The sequence below is a fragment of the Amblyraja radiata genome, chromosome 45 (genome assembly GCF_010909765.2).
Source record: "Amblyraja radiata isolate CabotCenter1 chromosome 45, sAmbRad1.1.pri, whole genome shotgun sequence".
Classification (NCBI taxonomy): domain Eukaryota; kingdom Metazoa; phylum Chordata; class Chondrichthyes; order Rajiformes; family Rajidae; genus Amblyraja; species Amblyraja radiata.
Window position 1 is genome coordinate 854,744 of NC_046000.1, and position 20,809 is coordinate 875,552.

Consider the following 20,809-nt stretch of genomic DNA (forward strand, 5'->3'; position numbering starts at 1 on the left):
ACAGAATGTAAAATAATTCGCCAAACAAAAATATCCTGAAACAATTCTGCTGCGATTCAATGTCGAAACATTAGTACAACTCTTTCTGCGAAAATGTCGGTGGCTCTTAAAAGAGCCGTTTGGTTTTGGGTGTTTTCTCAACAATGTGTGGATCTTTATTTGGAACTGGTGTACTTGGTCACCGCCTTTGTCCCTTCCGACACGGCGTGTTTGGCCAGCTCCCCGGGAAGAAGCAGTCGCACGGCGGTCTGAATCTCTCGGGAGCTGATGGTCGCCCGCTTGTTATAATGCGCCAGGCGGGAAGCCTCGCCCGCGATACGCTCGAAAATATCGTTCACGAACGAGTTCATGATGCCCATGGCCTTGGAGGAGATGCCGGTATCCGGGTGAACCTGCTTCATCACTTTGTAGATGTAGATGGAGTAACTCTCCTTCCTCGACCTCCTGCGCTTCTTGCCGCCTTTGACTGCGGATTTCGGCAAAGCTTTCTTTGCGCCCTTCTTGGCGGCTGTTTCCTTCTTGGCGGCTGTTTTCGGCAAAGATCCTACAGCATCTTTGGTTTTCGCAGGATCAGGCATTTCCTCGGTTGATTTCAAACACGGAAGTGACCAGCTAGGAGTCGGAGCGCGGATTATATAGGCAGCGGCGTCACCCTATGCTAATGAGGGATGGAGCAGGAGCGGATCGTCATTGGGTGGTCGGAGACATGAATCACACTTCGCTATAAACCTTCTGATTGGATATCTGCGGTGAAACATTGCAATCCCTCGCTCCCCCAATCAGAAGCCGCTTCCACAGCCTACGTTCGCGTCACACCAAGCTCCAGTATCTTTGGCGTGACACTACATTTACATGGATAGGGAAGGTTTATAGGGATACTAGACGAAGTGGGACCCGTTGGGTCCCATGTTCACACGGGACGGCTGGTCCCCAAACGCAATATTCCACCTCTCCACCAATTCCAATATTGGTGGCCAGTGGGGAGGGGGCTTTCTGGAACGCTAGTATGGGTGTTTTGGGACTGGCTACCAGAGGGATAGTATGGACATTGTGGGCCGAATGTATTCTTGGGCTGGCAGCTCAGTCACTCAGGCCTGGTGGGCTTGCAGCTCAGTCACTCAGGCCTGGTGGGCTTGCAGCTCAGTCACTCAGGCCTGGTGGGTTGGCAGCTCAGTCACTCAGGTCCGGTAGACTGACAGCTCAGTCACTCAGGCCTGGTAGGAAACTGCCAGAAATTCTGCCCAAAACAGGTGAGAGACTCTGTGAGCGAGAAGGGGCATTCTTTTCCGTTGCTGGTTGCTCAAGTTGCCGAACCAGGCAACATGCTCTCTACTGTACACCTTTAGAAGTTCGAGAGAGTCCTCTTTCACATACCGACTCTCCGTAATATTCTCAGGAAGTAGAGGCGCTGATGTGCTTTCTTTATTATTTCATCAGTATGCTGGGACCAGGAAAGAACTTCGGAAATATGCACGCCCACGAATTTGAAGTTCTTGACCCTATAAACGGGATTGTGAGTCCCTATCCTACCCCTCCCTAAGTCCACAATCAGTTCGAGGATCCAATTGTAGACGGATGCGCAGAGACCCAGACCTGAGAGCTTGGTAACCAGCATGGAGGGGATGATGGTATTAAATGCCAACTTTTAATGCCAACTTTAGGCTGTGCACATCATACGCAGGAAGTTTGGTTTGGTGGGGAATGACAAATATAATTTAACTCTGACAAATGTGAGGTGTTGCACACTGATATGCAAATCCAGGGTAGGACTTGCACAATAAATGGTAGAACCCTGGAGAATGTTGCAGAACAGAGATCTCGGATTACTGGTGCATGGTTTCTAGAACATCGTAAGATGGATGGTGTGGTGAAGGCTTTGCCATACTTGCCTTCAATGGGAAGAGTATTGAATACAAATATTTGGATATCATGATGCAGCTTTGTATTGGTGAGACTACACCTGGAATAGTGTGTGTAGTTCTAGTTGCTCAGCTGTAGCAGGATGCCATTATGCTGGAAATGGTGCAGAAGAGGTTTACCAAGATGTTTCGGGGACTTGTGTGTTTGAATTATAAGGAGAGGCTAGATAGGCAAGGATTGATTTGGGAGAATAGGAGGTCGAGGGGTGACCTAAATAAAGTGTGAAAAATCATGAGGGGCATGAATATTCAACACTCAGTTTATTTCCCCCAGGATAAAGGATTCTAAAACAAAAATCATTGGCCCAAGGTGAGAGAGAGAGATTTAAAAGGGACATCAGGGCAACATTTTAACTGAGAGTAGTTCATATCTGGAATGAGCTGCTGAGGAAACAGGTATAATTACAATGTTTAAAATATATTTTGACCAATATTGGGATAGGAAGGGATTAGAAGATGAGGGTCAAATGTGGGCAAGTGGAACTGACCCAGAATGCAGACATGATTGCCATGGCCAAGGTGGACCAGGCGGCCTGTTTCTGTGCTATAAAGCTCTATGACTCATTAATTCTAGAAATGTTCCACAGCTCAAGGGACAACACATCATCTTTCACCTGTGCACAATGCAGCATGTAGGACTCTATGCTGGATCCTCGTGTTGATATCAGTCTGACCAAGTTTGCCTGCCATCTATCTTCATTACATAGAAACGTAGAAACATAGAAATTAGGTGCAGGAGTAGGCCATTCGGCCCTTCGAGCCTGCACCGCCATTCAATATGATCATGGCTGATCATCCAACTCAGTATCCCGTACCTGCCTTCTCTCCATACCCTCTGATCCCTTTAGCCACAAGGGCCACATCTAACTCCCTCTTAAATATAGCCAATGAACTGGCCTCAACTACCCTCTGTGGCAGAGAGTTCCAGAGATTCACCACTCTCTGTGTGAAAAAAGTTTTTCTCATCTCGATTTTAAAGGATTTCCCCCTTATCCTTAAGCTGTGACCTCTTGTCCTGGACTTCCCCAACATTGGGAACAATCTTCCTGCATCTAGCCTGTCCAACCCCTTAAGAATTTTGTAAGTTTCTATAAGATCCCCTCTCAATCCCCTAAATTCTAGAGAGTATAAACCAAGTCTATCCAGCCTTTCTTCATAAGACAGCCCTGACATCCCAGGAATCAGTTGGTGAGCCTTCTCTGCACTCCCTCTATGGCAATAATATCCTTCCTCAGATTTGGAGACCAAAACTGTACGCAATACTCCAGGTGTGGTCTCACCAAGACCCTGTACAACTGCAGTAGAACCTCCCTGCTCCTATACTCAAATCCTTTTGCTATGAAAGTTAACATACCATTCGCTTTCTTCACTGCCTGCTGCACCTGCATGCCTACTTTCAATGACTGGTGTACCATGACACCCAGGTCTCGCTGCATCTCCCCTTTTCCTAATTGGCCACCATTTAGATAATAGTCTGCTTTCCTGTTTTGGCCACCAAAATGGATAACCTCACATTTATCCACATTATACTGCATCTGCAAAACATTTGCCCACTCACCCAGCCTATCCAAGTCACCTTGCAGTCTCCTAGCATCCTCCTCACAGCTAACACTGCCCCCCAGCTTAGTGTCATCTGCCAACTTGGAGATATTGCCTTCAATTCCCTCATCCAGATCATTAATATATATTGTAAATAGCTGGGGTCCCAGCACTGAGCCTTGCGGTACCCCACTAGTCACTGCCTGCCATTCTGAAAAGGACCCGTTAACTCCTACTCGTTGCTTCCTGCCTGCCAGCCAGTTCGCAATCCACATCAATACTGAACCCACAATACCGTGTGCTTTAAGTTTGTATACTAATCTCTTATGTGGGACCTTGTCGAAAGCCTTCTGAAAGTCCAGATATAAGACATCCACTGGTTCTCCCTTATCCACACTACTAGTTACATCCTCGAAAAATTCTATAAGATTCGTCAGACATGATTTACCTTTCGTAAATCCATGCTGACTTTGTCCAATGATTTCACCACTTTCCAAATGTGCTGCTATCCCATCTTTAATAACTGACTCTAGCAGTTTCCCCACCACCGATGTTAGACTAACTGGTCTGTAATTCCCCGTTTTCTCTCTCCCTCCCTTCTTAAAAAGTGGGGTTACGTTTGCTACCCGCCAATCCTCAGGAACTAATCCAGAATCTAAAGAGTTTTGAAAGATTATTACTAATGCATCCACTATTTCTGGAGCTACTTCCTTAAGTACTCTGGGATGCAGCCTATCTGGCCCTGGGGATTTATCGGCCTTTAATCCATTCAATTTACCCAACACCACTTCCCGACTAACCTGGATTTCACTCAATTCCTCCAACTCCTGTGACCCGCGGTCCCCTGCTATTACTCTTTCAGTTGTATTGTCTGGCCCATTCAGAATGTACCAGTCGACCAGACTACAGCAGATTAGGTGCGTTGGAAGGAACTGCAGATGCAGGTTTACATCAAAGATAGACACTAAATTTTGGAGCTACTAAGTAGGTCAGACAGCATGTCTGGAGAGAAAGGAAGGGTGATGTTTCAGCTCATGACCCTTCTTCAGACTGAAGGTCAGGGGAAAGGGAGTCTGGAGATATCGTGGGGTAAAATTATAGTTCAAAGCAGACGATGATAAGGAAATGTAGAATGGTTCATTGTTAGCTAAGGTGACAAGGAATCATAAGGAAGGGGGAGGGATGGAGAGAGAGTTAGAACTAAACCAAGGTAAGTACATTTGCTTATTTATCTCATGGGGACCTGCTGACTCCGACCTCGTACTCCCTCACTGTTTATGCTTCCCACACACCAGATTGTTTCCCCCTCTAGCCGCTGCTCCCAACTTTCACTGGACATGTTGAAGAGTCAAGAGTGTTTTATTGTCATCCTAAGTGGGACCCGTTGGGTCCCATGTTCACATGGGAGGGCTGGTCCCCCAACGCAATATTCCACCTCTCCACCAATTCCAATATTGGTGGCCAGTGGGGAGGGGGCTTTCTGGAGCTCTAGTATGGGTGTTGTGGGCTGAAGGGACAGGTTTCCAGAAGGCTTGTATGGACATTGTGGGCCGAATGGATTCTTGGGCTGGCAGCTCAGTCACTCAGGCCTGGTTGGCTGGCAGCTCATTCGCTCAGGCGTGCGTGTGTGTGTGTGTGTGTGCGCGCGCGCGCCAGCCCACCACGGCTGGTAGGCTGGCAGTTCACTCACTCACGGCTGGTGGGCTCACACACACACCCAATCTCACACACACCCTCCATCTCTCACACACACTTACACCCTCCATCACTCACACACAACATATATATGACAGTAAAACTCTCTTGAATCTACTCATGTGGTTGAGCGTGGCCTCTCCACTGAGCAGGACTTCCTGAATGACCAGAACCTCTGCACTGAGCAGGAAGTCTGGAGTGAGCGGGACTTCCGAAATGAGCGTGACCTTCGGAGCAAGCACGGTGCAGGCCAACAACTGAGTTGAAGCACGATGCAGGCCAACAACTGAGTTCAAGCACAGGTTAGGCCAGCAACTGTTTTCAAGCACAGTGCAAGGCCAACAACTCATTTCATTTCCATTTCAAGCACAGTACAAGGCCAACAACTCATTTCATTTCCATTTTGAGCACAGTGCAAGGCCAACAACTCATTTTACTTTGGAGTCACGTGAGTGACTATGTGAATAAGCCCGCCACGACGCATGCGTGTCATATCGCTTTCACGCTTGAGAAACGACAGGCGGGTTGGAGCATTCCCCCGCAGCGGTAAGTTTGAAACCGCGACCTGCAGGTAAGTGATTTACTCTGTGGTAGTGTTTGTCCCCGCGCTGTTTTACACAGGGGGGGAAGCTGGTCAAAATAGTGTCCACAAGTGCTGCGAGTGAAGCTGGCTGGGGAGGACCGCTAAGTTGCGGGAGCCTGCAGCAGCTGAAGGCACAAGCCCCGTAAGGGATCAGCTGAGCCGATTTCTGATCCCGCGGCAGCAAGAATACCACGGCCGGGCGGGAGACTATTCAGAATGGGGCCTTCGACTTTTGACAAGTCGATAACGGCAGGAGGCGGGGTGGAACGACGTTCCCCCGTAGCGTCAATTTAAACCAGGACCTGCAGATAAGAACTGCGGTCTTTTTGTGTTTTCCCATGCTGATTACAGGTGGAGAAACCAACGGGAAACAAAGAAGACAAGGTCTACGATAAAGCTGGTGAGGGAGGACCGCGGAGCAGCGGGCAGCCAGCAGCAGCCAGCGGCACTCGGATCACCGATAGTGAGATCAGCTGTGCCCGATGTCGCCTCCGCACCGGCCAGATCCACGCGGCCGGGCGGTAAGGCTAGACACAAAAACAAACAAGGTCATGGACTCAGAGGAGTCCGACTTTGAACAACTGCGGGCGGCCAGCGACTGAGAGCGCTGGAGCTGGATGGAGCGGTGTGTGGAGCATTTGCTCCAACGTGACAGACTCCGGGAGATGGAGTCGGGTCACTGTGGGCCCTATGATAAACCCACAGCAGTACATCTTGAAGGGCTGCACAGTGCTTCTACCTCATCAGAGGGGAGCACTGCGGGTCAGTTCTGGGCTGACCTGGAAGAGGGGTCCGCAGAAGGAAAGACAAGTGTGCAAGGGGTGCAGGAACGAGAGAACCTACTGGACTAATAAAAGGGACTCCAACAAAAACCCACTACAGCCAAAGACAGCACCCCTACGCACCCACTAGCAGAACTGGTGGTCGAAGGCCCGGTACTCAAAACATGAGTCTTTTTTAGGCCATGGCCCAGGCCGGCCTTCTTGGAAGATGCGGGGACCTCCAACGCCAACCAAACCGAAAATCCAGACACCAGCGCAACAACAGCAGCGAAGAACCTACAAAAAGAAGTAAACCTGCCACTGGTAACTATGGAGGTAGGTGGGTCTGGTTCCCTACAAAATACAGGGAGCATGGAGGTTGTGGGAGATTACACTCTTTTCTGAATGCATGGAGCATGTTAACAACCGATACTTACATCTTAAGCAGTATCCAGGGATATACAATAGAGTTTATACACAAGTACAGCCCTCCAGTTCAACATATACCGAACCGAATGTTCGTGCTTTCTGATAAAGAAAAATCAAAAGCGCAAGCTGAACTGGAGCGGCTTTATGTAAAAGGTGTAATTGAGAAAACTCAACACGACCATTAGAATTCGTGTCCAATATATTTACCAAAAACAAAAAAGAAGGTGGTTGTCGCATCATCATAGATCTGACAAAATTGAATACATTTGTACAATATATTCACTTCAAAATGGAAACCTTTGTTACTGCAAAACAATTAATTTCCAAAGGTTACTTCATGGCCAGCATCGATTTAAAAGATGCTTACTATTCAGTGCCTATACGAGGTGACCACAGATGTTACTTAAAATTCAACTGGATGGGACAACAATGGCAGTATAAAGCACTGCCAAATGGTTTATCATCAGCCCCAGGCTGTTCACAAAAATTTTGAAACCAGCCCTAGCGTTTCTACGTAAACGTAAACACATGGTCATGGCATATTTAGATGACATACTCATTGTGGGCAAAACTTAGAATTGGCCAAACAAACTGTAACAGCCACAAAACAGTTATTTGAAAAACTGGGATTTATTATCCATCCAGTTAAATCTAAACTAACGCCTTCCACTACTATGGACTATTTGGGGTTCACCATTGACTCAGTTCACATGTCGGTGACTCTGCCTAAGGGAAAGGCTAGAGATTTAATAGAGGTTTGCAATAACCTCATTGACATCAGCAAACCATCCATCAGATTGGTAGCAAAAGTAATTGGCAATCCGGTGGCTGCCTTTCCAGCCACACAATTTGGACCTCTACATTACCAAAACTTACAGAGAGCAAAAATACAAGCACTCTAAATTAATGCAGGTCACTTTGACCGACCTATGAAACTACGAATCAAGCTAAAATGGAAATAAAATGGTGGATAGATAACATCTGGCTTTGTTCCAATCCAATCATTGTCAGTAACCCTTCCATGGTACTACAAACTGATGCCAGTGCACTTGGGTGGGGAGCCACCAATACCATCACCAGCTGTGGAGGTAGATGGACTGCTCAGGAGGCATCATTATTATTCACACTGGGCATAAACTACCTGGAAATGTTGGGTGCATTCCATGGCCTAAAGTCATATTGTACTGGGTCATATCACCAGCATGTTAGACTACAGATAGACAATACCACCGTGGTAGCATACATTAACCACATGGGTGGAAACAAATCGACATCATGTGACAATCTGGATAATACAATTTGGCAATGGTGTATCCAGAGAAATATTTGGATATCAGCCACTTACCTACCAGGAAGACTAAAATTAGTGGCAGACACCAGGTCACGCAAATTTAATGAAAACACCGAATGGATGTTGAATAAAAAAGTATTTGCTGATATTACAGCAAAATATGGAACACCTGATATCGATCTATTCGCATCCAGACTTAACCACCAGTTATCAAATTATGTTTCATGGGAACCAGACCCTGGGGCAGCGGCGACAGATGCATTTTCGCTGCATTGGGGGAAATTGTTTATTTGCGCATTCCCTCCTTTCTGCCTCCTCAGTCGGGTATTAAGGAAAATACAACAAGACTCTGCGTCTGGTATTTTGGTAGTACCCGATTGGCCTACTCAACCATGGTTCCCAGTGGTATTAAACATGGTATTAGAACCATGTATCACCATCCCACATAGACCAGATTTATTGCTACATCCCGTAACAAGGGATAGCCACCCATGCCATAAACATTTGAACTTATTAATTTGTAGAGTTTAAAAACACCTCTACTACAACTGGGACTGGCGGACCGAACAGTGAGCATGATCTCGGCGGCCCAAAGACAGTCAACCAAAAAACAGTATCTGGTCTATATCAGGAAGTGGGAGATGTACTGCCATAAAAACAACATCACCTACAGAGACATGAACATCCCATCTGTTCTGGAATATCTGGCAGGCCTCCACTATGAAGAGGGGCTCAGTTACAGTGCCATCAACTGCGCCTGAAGTGTCCTATCGACTTACCTATGGCAGGGGACAGAGCGTTACTCTGTTGGGACTCACCCACTGGTAACAAAACATATGAGGGGAATTTTTAATACTAATCCCCCAAGAACCAGGTACTCCCAAATATGGGATGTAAGTATTGTCCTGAAGATGCTCAGGAATTGGTCTCCAGCAACAGCTCTGTCCCTACACAGACTGACATTAAAAACAGTCATGCTAATAGCTTTGGTCACGGCACAGAGGGTACAGTCACTGCAAAAACCAAGACTGGACAACATGACTTCCTCAACAGAAAATATTACGTTTCATATCTATGAGTTAGTAAAGCAGAACAGACAGGGATCAGCAGGCCTCAATATACAATTTAGGTCATACCCAACAGATGACCGTCTGTGTATAGTAAGACATTTGTCGTTATACATGGAGAAAACGAAAATCCTAAGAGGCAATGAGAAGGCACTTTTTGGTCAGCCACAAGCAACCACACAAAAGAGTGATGGTCCAGACCATCTCAAGATGGCTGAAACAGGTGCTAACACAGGCTGGGGTGGATACTAATATTTTAAAATCTCATTCGACCAGGGCTGCAGCTACATCGGCAGCGATACAGTTGGATGTACCAATGGACCAAATCCTCAAGGCAGCAGGATGGTCTGGGGAAAAAACATTCCAATTATTTTACAACAAACCAGTAATGAAACCTGGAACGTTTGCAGAAACAATTTTAAGTTCTGTAAATTAATTTAAACCCATAAAAAGGGGTTATAATTTTGTGTTAATAAATTTTATGATTTCAATGTCGAATTCATGTCCAAATTATGTTAACACAATTCCTCCTACAGTCATCAAGGCAGACGTGATGCATGGACTCGTTTCCACGGCATGAAATCACAGAGTTTTAAAATCTTCACGTAGTCACTCACGTGACTCCGAAGTAAAATAGTAAGATTAAACGAGAACTTAACAGTTTGAAGTTTGATCTGTATTTTATGAGGAGTTACGATGAGGGATTACGTGCCCTCCGCTCCCACCCTTGATCATATACTTAACTGGTATCTCTTCTCTAATCTTACTATGTTTAGTCATTACAGTTATCTGTGATTTCACACCGCTGCTTTGAAGAATGACACGCATGCGTCGTGCGGGCTTCTTCACGTAATTCCTCATCGTAACTCTTCATAAAATACAGATCAAACTTCAAACTGGTAAGTTCTCGTTTAATCTTACTATTTCATTTCCATTTCAAGCACAGCGCAGGCCAACAACCCATTTCATTTCCATTTCAAGTACAGTGCAGGCCAACAACTCATTTTGAGAATTTTAGTAAAAGTATAGATGTCGCAGAAAGAACAATGAATTTCTTACTTGCTGCAGCACAACAGAATAACTATATAACTTTAGCTTGTGGAGCAGTTCTGTGTTTTTACATAACTGTATTAACACAAATAGAACTAAAGTTCCTCCCCACCTACATTTCAGACACTTGCCCTATTTCACAAGAATAGTTTAAGCTTTGCCCACCCCCTCTAAGCCTCAATCCTAGTCTATATCCAGAAACGTAAAATCCACTTCACAGCCTTTGTTATTCTTGGAACTTTCTCCAATCTTTCTGCATTTTGCTCTTTCCCAACAAGATCACCCCCATATTTCAATGTTCCATTCATAAATCCTCAATACTTTCATCTTAGATAACTGCGTGATGTTCCCCCTCATCAAAAACTCAACTACCTCTCCTCTCTTTCTCCTGCTCCATCTCGCCTATCGCACTGGTACCCTGGAACATTAAGCTACCAGCCCAACCCTCTATTAACTATATTTCTGCAGCGGCTGTAATATCCCAATCCCATGTACTTATTCACGTCCAGTGTTCGACGATCTTATTTGTCCGGCCACATTTACTGAAATAAATGTGATTTAATCTTCCCTGGTATCGTGAGCAAATCTGCCCGCCAGAATATTGGTCACCCTGACTTCCGGTGGCGCTATGGAGTAGGAGAGACTCGCGCCAACTAGCTCTGTGAAAAAAACGAAAAAACGGGGGGAAAAGACAGATCCTACCTGCAGAAAAAGGCACCAATTCTTTTGCAATAGGCCCGTGACGTCATCAGGCGCGCGACACCGGCAGTATGTCGACTCAGCATACTCCCCCCCACAAGACAAAAAACGGCAAGACTAAAGAGGTAGGCCCAACTGAAGCCTCGGCCTCAGGTAAAACAGCATCCCGAGAAGACATCTCAAAGAAGAAGAAAAATACCTAGATGGAAGAATTAAAAATGTTTCTTACAGAGGAACTTAAAAATCTTAGACAGAACTTTAAAGAAGAGCTGACATCTTTTAAAAAAGAAATTAAAGAACAATTTAAAGAAGATGTTACAGAGATTGTACACGAAGTCCTTGAAGACTGGAAATTAGATATGGAAAGAAATTTGACTCAAAATGTAGAAGTAAATGAAAAACTGAATATGATGGAATCCAGATTTGATTCTAAACTTGAACCTATCTTCCAGACATTAAACCAACACCACAAGATTGTAAAAGAACTTGAGGAACTTGCTGAGACAAGCACCGCAACTACAAAACAACTCATCACTGAGAACCAACGCCTATCAAAGTTATTGCGTCAAATAACCGAAAAATGTACAGACTTGGAGGGACGACAGAGGCGTCAGAACTTAAGAATCGTGGGCATCCAGGAAGGCAGAGAGGGGACTCGTGACCCCCGTGAATTTGCTGCAGATGTACTGAAAACAATTTTGAACCTGGACCAGGCACCATTACTTGCCCGAGCGCACAGAGTGCCGAGACGTCGCCCAAAGGTGGGCGACCGACCAAGAATAATGATAGTAAAGGTCCAATATGACCATGTATTGGATGACATGATGAGGAAAATTGTCAAAAGCAGAAATCTTGTATATGAAGGAGACAAGATTAGCGTATTCAGAAATTATCCTGTGGAAGTTGCTTAGAAAAGAGCATTGTTTACAGAAACAAGAAGAATACTGAAGAACATAAAGAATCTGAGATATGGACTGTTATACCCCGCAACACTAAGAGTTAGTTAAGAAAATAAGGAACACTTCTTCATCAAGCACACAGAAGCATTTGAATTTGCCAAGAACATCGAGGACAAGATCGAAGATTGAAAAATATTCAACATTCAACACCTACCTGGATACTGCTATCTCGCAGAGAAGATATGGAACTCTAAACTCTAAACTTTAAACTATTATATTTAAGAGTTGCCTAAAATTCGCAATAAGATTTGGGTAAATATCCTGCAACAGATATATAATACTTACATTTTAGTACTAACTTCTAACAACTATTAATAATCATGAATACTAACTAACACTAATTATTGATAATTAGATTATTTAGATAATTTAAGAATTAACTAAAAGTATGAAACATAAGTAAAGTGTGATTCAGATATTTTACAATGAAAAATGTATGGTGGCTCTCTCTCTGATGTTTTTGTTTTTGATTATTCTTTTATAAATGTTTATATTATACAAAACTAACATTTCAATTTGAGACTACTAATTATATCATTAATGGAATATAATCATTATTTCTTTCTCCCCCACAAATTGTTTGCATCGAATTGGAAACTTTCCTTTCAAGGAAAGTACGGAGCTAGTATTTTTATTAACCAAAAGCTACGGAAGTCCATAAATGCTTAGCCACATTAGGGTGGCTATCACTAACTGCACTAATTGTAGTTGTAGTTGCTTTTTCTTTTTACTTTCCACACTTTACTAATCCAATTTGCTGTCACTTTTTTTATTTTATATCATATTATATTTTGTATTTGGAATGGAATTGCATATTTTACTTAAGGAGATATGTTCGGATGGAAAACAGACGTGACCTAAAATTCATCTACCTGATGTTCGAGTATAAGGTAGGGTTGAGTGTGCTGAATCATCTGCTCTACCACTTAATCACAAGATGCAAGACATGAATATAAAAATTGGGGGTGAGGGAATTAAATTCTGTAGTTGGAATGTTAAGGGAATTAATGAACCTATCAAGAGAGGCAAAGTGTTAGCTCATTTAAAATCATTGAAAACAGATATAATATTTCTCCAGGAGACACATCTTAAAAAGGAAGCACAACACAGATTGAAAGCAAAATGGATTGCTAAAGCGTACCACTCTTCATTCTCACATAAATCTAGAGGTGTTGCAATATTAATTCGTAAAGGTATACCCTTTAAACATATATCAACGATAGAAGGCACTGAAGGCAGATATATTGTAATAATAGGGGAGTTATACTTAAAAAATGTGACTCTCCTCAATGTGTATGGACCAAATTTTGATAGCCCTCTGTTTTTTAAGAGAATTCTTAACAATATCCCGGAATGTACACAACAAAACTTAATAATCGGTGGAGATTTAAATTGTACATTGGATGCTTGTTTGGATAGATCATCAACTCAAAGAAAACAAAAATCTCGATCAAGTGAATTTTTAAACTCATACATTAATACTACTAATATTAAGGACGTTTGGAGAATTGAAAATCCATTGGGCCGAGAATATTCATTTTACTCACCAGTACATAAAACTTACTCAAGGATAGACTATTTTTTAGTAGATTCAAAACTTATCCCATTTACCTATAACTCACAATATCATAACATCATAATCTCAGACCACGCTCCACTAACATTTATGATCAAAGTAAACGGAATGGCAGAGACACAGTCACAATGGAGATTTAATCCCCAAATCTTAAAAGATAAGTTATGTAATGAATACCTAATAAAACAGATTAAAATGTTTTTTGAGGCTAACGATAGCCCTGAAATCTCTGCTTCCCTTCTTTGGGAAACATTTAAAACATTTGTACGAGGAGCATTAATTTCTTCCCAATCATTTTTTAATAAAGAGAATAGGGCCAAACAACAGAAACTGGAAATGGAAATAAAGCAATTAGACACAGAAAATGCAGTAGCACCATCCACGATAAAACACAATAAAATTGCAGTACTCAAATATAAATTAAACAAGATATATTCAGACCTAGTTATAAAACTTTATCAACATACAAAACAATTAAATTTTGAATTTGGTGATAAACCACAAAAACTACTAGCGCGTCAACTTCGTAAATTGGATGGGGAAAAAACAATATACAAAATAAGAACAGACAAGGGAGAAACATTAACACTGCCTAAAGATATTAATGATAGATTTCTACAATACTACCAAAAATTGTATTCATCTAAAATAACAGAACAACCAACGGGAATGGAAACATTTTTACAGAATTGTAAGTTTGCGGGTCTAGATCAGAAAGAGAGAGAATTACTAGGGGCTGAAATTACGATAAAAGACATCGAAGAGTCAATCAAATCTTTAAAAAACGGAAAGGCTGCAAAAGGCTGGTCTAAATTCTGAATTTTATTTTTAAAATTATGATTTGCTTTCCCCACGCCTACAGACAATGTACAAATACGCCTACACTCAACAGAAACTCCCAGAAACTCTAAATGAATCTACAATCATACTCATACCAAAAGCGGACAAAGATCTTGAAGACCCAGGTTCATACAGAGCTATAGCCCTCTTAAATACTGATCAGAAAATATTAAATAAAATTTTATCTAATAGATTGAGCTTAGTGATCAGTAAATTAATACATCCCGACCAAACAGGGTTTATCCCAAAACGTTATTCATTTTATAATCTGAGAAGATTATTTAATATTATATACTCCAATAGAATTCCTAATGCAGATCTAGCAATTATTTCGTTAAATAATAAAAATAATTTTTATTTTTTATTTATATAGCACATTTTTAGTCAACTTGCATTGACCCCAAAGTGCTTCACATAATTACATCCACACACACAGGCAAAGGTGGGTGAAGTGTCTTGCCCAAGGACACACACAGGCAAAGGTGGGTGAAGTGTCTTGCCCAAGGACACAGCGACAGTATGCACTCCAAGCGGGATTCGAACCAGCTACCTTCCGGTTGTCAGCCGAACACTTAGCCCATTGTGCCATCTGTCGTTAGATGCTGAAAAAGCATTTGACCAGGTAGAATGGCCATATTTATTTTCGGTGATGGAAAAATTTCAACTAGGAGAGAAATACTGTACATGGGTTAAATTGTTATATTCTAATCCAACAGCCAGAATATTAACAAACAAAATGTTATCAACTAAATTTAATCTCTCTAGAGGCTGTAGACAAGGATGTTCACTATCCCCACTATTATTTGCTCTTGCAAGCGAACCCCTAGCAGAAAGCGTTAGAAACCATCCAGGAATATATGGATACAATACTAGAGACACAAGGAATAAAATTTCCTTGTATGCAGATTATGTACTAATATATATTACAAAGTTAGAAACTAGTATTCCAAACTTATTAAATCTAATAACTCAATTTGGTCAGTTTTCGGGATATAGAATTAATTGGAATAAAAGTGAAATCATGCCAATAACAAAATTCAATTTACATACAATGCAACAATCCCCTTTTAAAATAGTTAAAGATAAATTTAAATACTTAGGAATCTATGTAACTAATACATCTCTTTATTTAAACTAAATTTCCCACCCTTACTGAATAAACTACATCAGAATATTCAATACTGGAAAACACTCCCCATTTCTATGCTTGGGAGAATTAATGCTATAAAAATGATTTTTTTACCGCAACTGCTGTACCTATTTCAATTAATTCCGATATATATTCCAAAAACTTTTTTCAAAAAAGTCGGCTCCAAGTTTTGTCTGGGATTATAAGAATCATAGAATAAGTAAAAAACATTTATGTAAGTCAAAGATAAATGGAGGTTTGGCTTTGCCAAATTTCTTATTTTATTTTTGGGCAGTCCATATTAAAAACATGAATTTCTGGCTGGAAGAAATGGATCGACAACCAGATTGGTTAATGATGGAAAAGGAAGACTGTCTACCTTTTGAAATAGGTCCGATCACGTTTGCCCCCACAAAACTGCACAAAAAACCTATAAAGAAAACCCCATAAATACATAGTGGAATACGAATTTGGAAACAAATAAAAAAAGATTTAAAATTGAATAATATACCACTATGCCTTCCCATTGTAAATAATCCTTCATTCAAATCATCCTTTATAGACAAAGGTTTCACACGATGGAAAAATTATGGAATCAAAAATATTGGACATCTTTATGGGAAAGGCACTTTTCTTTCATTTCAAGAGTTACAACAGAATTATGGACTGCACTCAAATAATTTCTTCAGATATCTACAAATTAGAGATTATGTTAAATCTAATACACAAGTCTACAGGAGTAGGAAATCAGAAATTCTTGATGAATGTTTGAACAAGCATCCTAATACTGAAAAACGAATAGCTTATATTTATAACACCCTACTAAACAACGAGGTATAGATAGATAACCATATAGATACAAATGGGAAAATGAAATAGGTCACCCTATAACGAAAGATATGTGGGACGAAAGTTTACAACAAATACATCAATGTCCATTAAATGCCAGACATACTTTAAGGTCAATTCAAGGTCTTACATAGACTACACTACTCTAAAATAAAACTAAATAGAATCTTCCCACAAATCTCTCCTATTTGTATTAAATGTCTACATCTAGAGGCTAATTTAACACATACGTTTGCAAACTGTATAAAACTTAAACATTTCTGGACTGATATTTTTGAAATAACTTCAGAAGTTATTAATACAAAACTGGTCCCAAACACAAAATTAATAATACTTGGAATATCAGAACAAAGTTTAACACTCACAACAAACCAAAGAAATTTCCTCGACTACAGTATAATGATCGGGAAAAAATTAAAATTAAAATTTTGGAAAGGCCCTACAACCCCCACAATTAATATGTGGATTACGGAAATGTCGGAGACCCTATACTTAGAAAGAATTAGACTTGTCTTAATGGACAAACAAGATATTTTCGATAAAATCTGGGCTCCATTCATTAACTATCTGAAGGGATAGATTGGCACAGCACGAGGACCCAACTGAAACTTGCTCAGGATCAGATGAAAAGCTATGCTTTATAATCTACGAACCTATCTCCATTGACGTATTACTGGTAACCCATTCCACCTCTGTTTTTCTGGGGTTTTTTTAATTTGTAACTTTCTACCCTGTTTTTCTCTCTCTTTCTATAAAAAATAAAAACACTAGAAGCAGAAGTAATTGATAATTGAAAATTTTAATAATGTATGACTGATGTATATGAAAAGTTTTTTTACTATAATATGTAACTATACTTTATAATATGTCTACTTCTAATAAAAATAATAAAAAAAAATTTTTTAAAAAAAAAGAATATTGGTCAGGTGTAACCCGTCCCTCTTGTGCATGTCACTGCTGCTGCAGAAAAGATCCCTATAATCCAATAATCTGACTCCCTGCTCCAACTTTTCAGTTATGCATTCATCAGTCCCATCTTCCTCTTCCTATCCTCACAGAATTTCCTTCTTTTCCCCTGACTATCAAGTATCCTATCACTGTCGCCTGACTGGTCTCATTCATCCCCACTGTGCCACAGAGCCAGTCCTAGTAGCACAGACCTGGATGTTGCTTTCTGTTGCAACATCACTGCTTTTCCCCACCCAACAGTTAAAATTACCCATGACTACAAACACATTGATTTCACATCCTTCCTCATTCAGCCTACATGCCTGGTCTCCTCATGCATGCTGACTATTGAGAGGCAGATAGTATAATCCCATCATAGTGATTGTCCATTTCTTATTCCCAAGTTTTAACCATAAAGTTCCATGAGTCGATCCCTCCAGGATATCCCAGCTCACCCATCTTACCCGTGAGACTCCTTTCATTCAAGTAAATGCAGTTAACCCCACCGGCCCTTCGCGAGATTCCCCTCCTGTCTCTGTCTACTCATCCCACTGGATTTTACTGTCCCATTTTCTACATAGCCCACCTGATCAGAATCACTGTGGATCCCAGCCCCCTGCATCACTAGATTAACTACTGAGTAGCCCTGGTGCAACTATCAGCGAACTTCACTCTGTTCCACCCACTGCCCTCCCAGCCCTCTCTGCTGCTGAGACACATTTCTTTCTTCCTCTGTTCCAATCAAGCATGTCAGAGTTAAAATGTCAGCCATTTCTCTTTCCACAGATGATGTCTGACCTGCTGAGTTTTCCACCATGTCCTACATTTCACATTCACATCAGAGTTGCCGCTTCTCATCAACAGCACGGCCATGACACAAGTTCCCAGTGAGTCCCACTGCCAGCAGCCGTCGGGCACTAAAGCATTTGTCAACAACTGTACTCAATCCTGTCACTGACACAGTCTTGGGATAAACTTGCACGTCACACAGATGCCATGTTTTCACTCCTCAGATCAACCTGATTTGTCACACTATGCGCCAATGTGCAAATCAACCATCTTGGATGCACAAACATCATAAAATATTCAGATCTCGATAAAGCAGTGCGTAGAAGAGCTGAATTACCTTAGCTTCGGCAGTAAATCCGCACCGCATATGATTTATATAGAGGGGGGAGAATTAAAGTGGATTTAATATAAAGTTGAAAGAAACTGATTATTCAGAATAATAAGGAAATGGGTGTAGAGGTAGATCGCTTGCAGCGCCGGAGACCTGGGTTCGATCACGACTACGGGAGCTGTCTGTCGGAGTTTGTACCTTCTCCCCGTGACCGTGTGGAATTTATTCCGAAAACTTTCCGAGAGAACTGAAAACGTTCAGCAGGTCAGGCAGCATTTACTGGAGTTGTGAAGCACAGAAACCGGTTCTTCAGCCCAACGTCCATACTGAGCAAGGGCCTCCGTGAGGGTGTCACATTGGCCAACCTTTGGCCCTTAATTCTACTTGCCTCTATCGTCTCATCTGTCAGCATGTCTCATACGCCCACATCCCTTTCTGTTGAAAAATCTTGCCCCTCACGTGTCCCTTAACTCTGTCCCCTCTCACCTTAAACCGTCGCCTAATACTTTTAGATTCTGAAACCCTCGGACAAAGACTGTGTATCCACATTCCCTCCGACCCTCATGATTTTCTGTAACTTTGAGGTCAGCCCTTCAGTCTACATAGTTTCTGATGAAGCAGTCCTTGTGAAAGATTAAACAGTGTTAATGATTCAGGCCAGAGATCCTTCATCAGATAACATTCTGTTTGGTTTTCAGATTGGTTCTGTACCTGGCGAATGAGCCGTTGAAAATCAGGCACCAGGAACCCAAGAACTCTCTGAATCCCAGATCTCTGTCATGTCTCACAATTCGGACAACATGCGTCCGTTTTCCAAAAATGGACAATTGCAGAGCGATAGAGTGCTACAGCCCAGAAATAGGAACTTCAGCCCTCTCCGTCCATCCCCACGTCTTTGCCCATCTACACAAATCCCATCTGACTGTGCCCTGTAGTTCTTGCCTATTTAACTATCTGTCTAAGGTAGACAAAAAGCTGGAGAAACTCAGCGGGTGAGTCAGAATCTATGGAGCGAAGGAATGGGTGACGTTTTGGGTCGAGACCCTTCTTCAGACTGCCTGTCTAAATGCCTCTTCAACATGCGGACCGTGCCTGATTCCACAACCTCTCTCTGGTGCCATGATTCAAATGTCAACCTTTCCCTGTCTAGAAAACTTCTGCTTTCTTGTTTTTGACACACCTGGCATGGGAAATAGATTTTGATGTTCTACCCTGTCATTGCCTCTCACTGGTTTATATACTTTTATCTGGTTAGTAATCAATCTCCTTCACTGCAGGGAAAACAAGACCAGCGGCTCCAATAATACCTCATAGATAAGGTTCTCCAGTCCATGCCAGATCGTGGGGAATGTCCTCTACACTCTCTCCTGTACAACCACATCCTTTCTCGTGCCACAGATGGAGAAGAGAGGCAGAATGGCACAAATACTCCAAATGTGGATTAACTAGTGTTTTGTAAAGTTGCTGCATAACATCCTATCCATTATATTCTATGCCATGACATAGGAAGGCAGGGATGCCATATACTTTCTTCATCAGCCTATCTACTGCATTGGAATTTTCAAGGAACTTTGGATTTTAACCCTCGGTCTGTCTATGCATCAACATAACTTAGCATCCTGCCAATGACCCATCTTTATTTTACATCCTAAAATGCATTTGTCAGGATTTCATTCCATCTGCCAATGCTCTACCCATGTTCCAACGGAAATATATCAATGTCTGGGCTCAAACCTCTTGCAATTCCTCTCAATTACTTCACTGAAGAATGAAGGTTGGATTACTGAATTTACGGATGGTACAAAGTAGGAAAGTACGTAGTGAAGGGGACGTGGGGATGATAAAATATGCCAGATCTCTGCCCATTTACCTGACACATATATAGATCATTGTATCCTCCTTATGTACCCTTCACAAAGTACTTTCCTAGCTCTCTTTATATTATCAGTAATATAGTTATCAAAACTTTGGTTGTCAGAGAAGTCATTCACATTAATTGTAAGAAGTTTGGGCCTGGGCATTAATCACTGTGACATACCACTCATGTCAGTGGGCAACCAGAGAAAGATTAATTCATGTCCACTCGCTTCTGTTCACACCCACGTCATCTCCCAATCTCTGAACTTTTATTTTCCACAATAACCTTTGATCTGGCATCTGATCAAATGCCTGCTGAGTACACCCACTGCTGCCTCATGAACGACAATACATGTTGCTTATCAAAGAATTGATGAAGTTGATCAAACATGTATTGACTTTCAGAAAACCTAGGAAACATTGTCCTCCTTCATTATCTTAAGGGAGGAAACCTTCCCCCAATCTGTGTACGCTTGGTTATTTTTAAAAAACAAGGCA

The 20,809-nt window shown here is 41.8% G+C and overlaps 1 protein-coding gene and 1 pseudogene across 1 annotated transcript; both read right to left on the minus strand.

The window, feature by feature from the left end:
* LOC116968401 overlaps nucleotides 1–20,809 on the minus strand; it is a 45,782-nt pseudogene that overhangs the window by 16,867 nt on the left and 8,106 nt on the right.
* On the minus strand, nucleotides 141–578 carry LOC116968599 (histone H2B-like). Its single transcript, XM_033015365.1, has one exon. The coding sequence runs from the start codon at nucleotides 576–578 to the stop codon at nucleotides 156–158; it is 423 nt and encodes a 140-aa protein (XP_032871256.1). The 3' UTR covers nucleotides 141–155.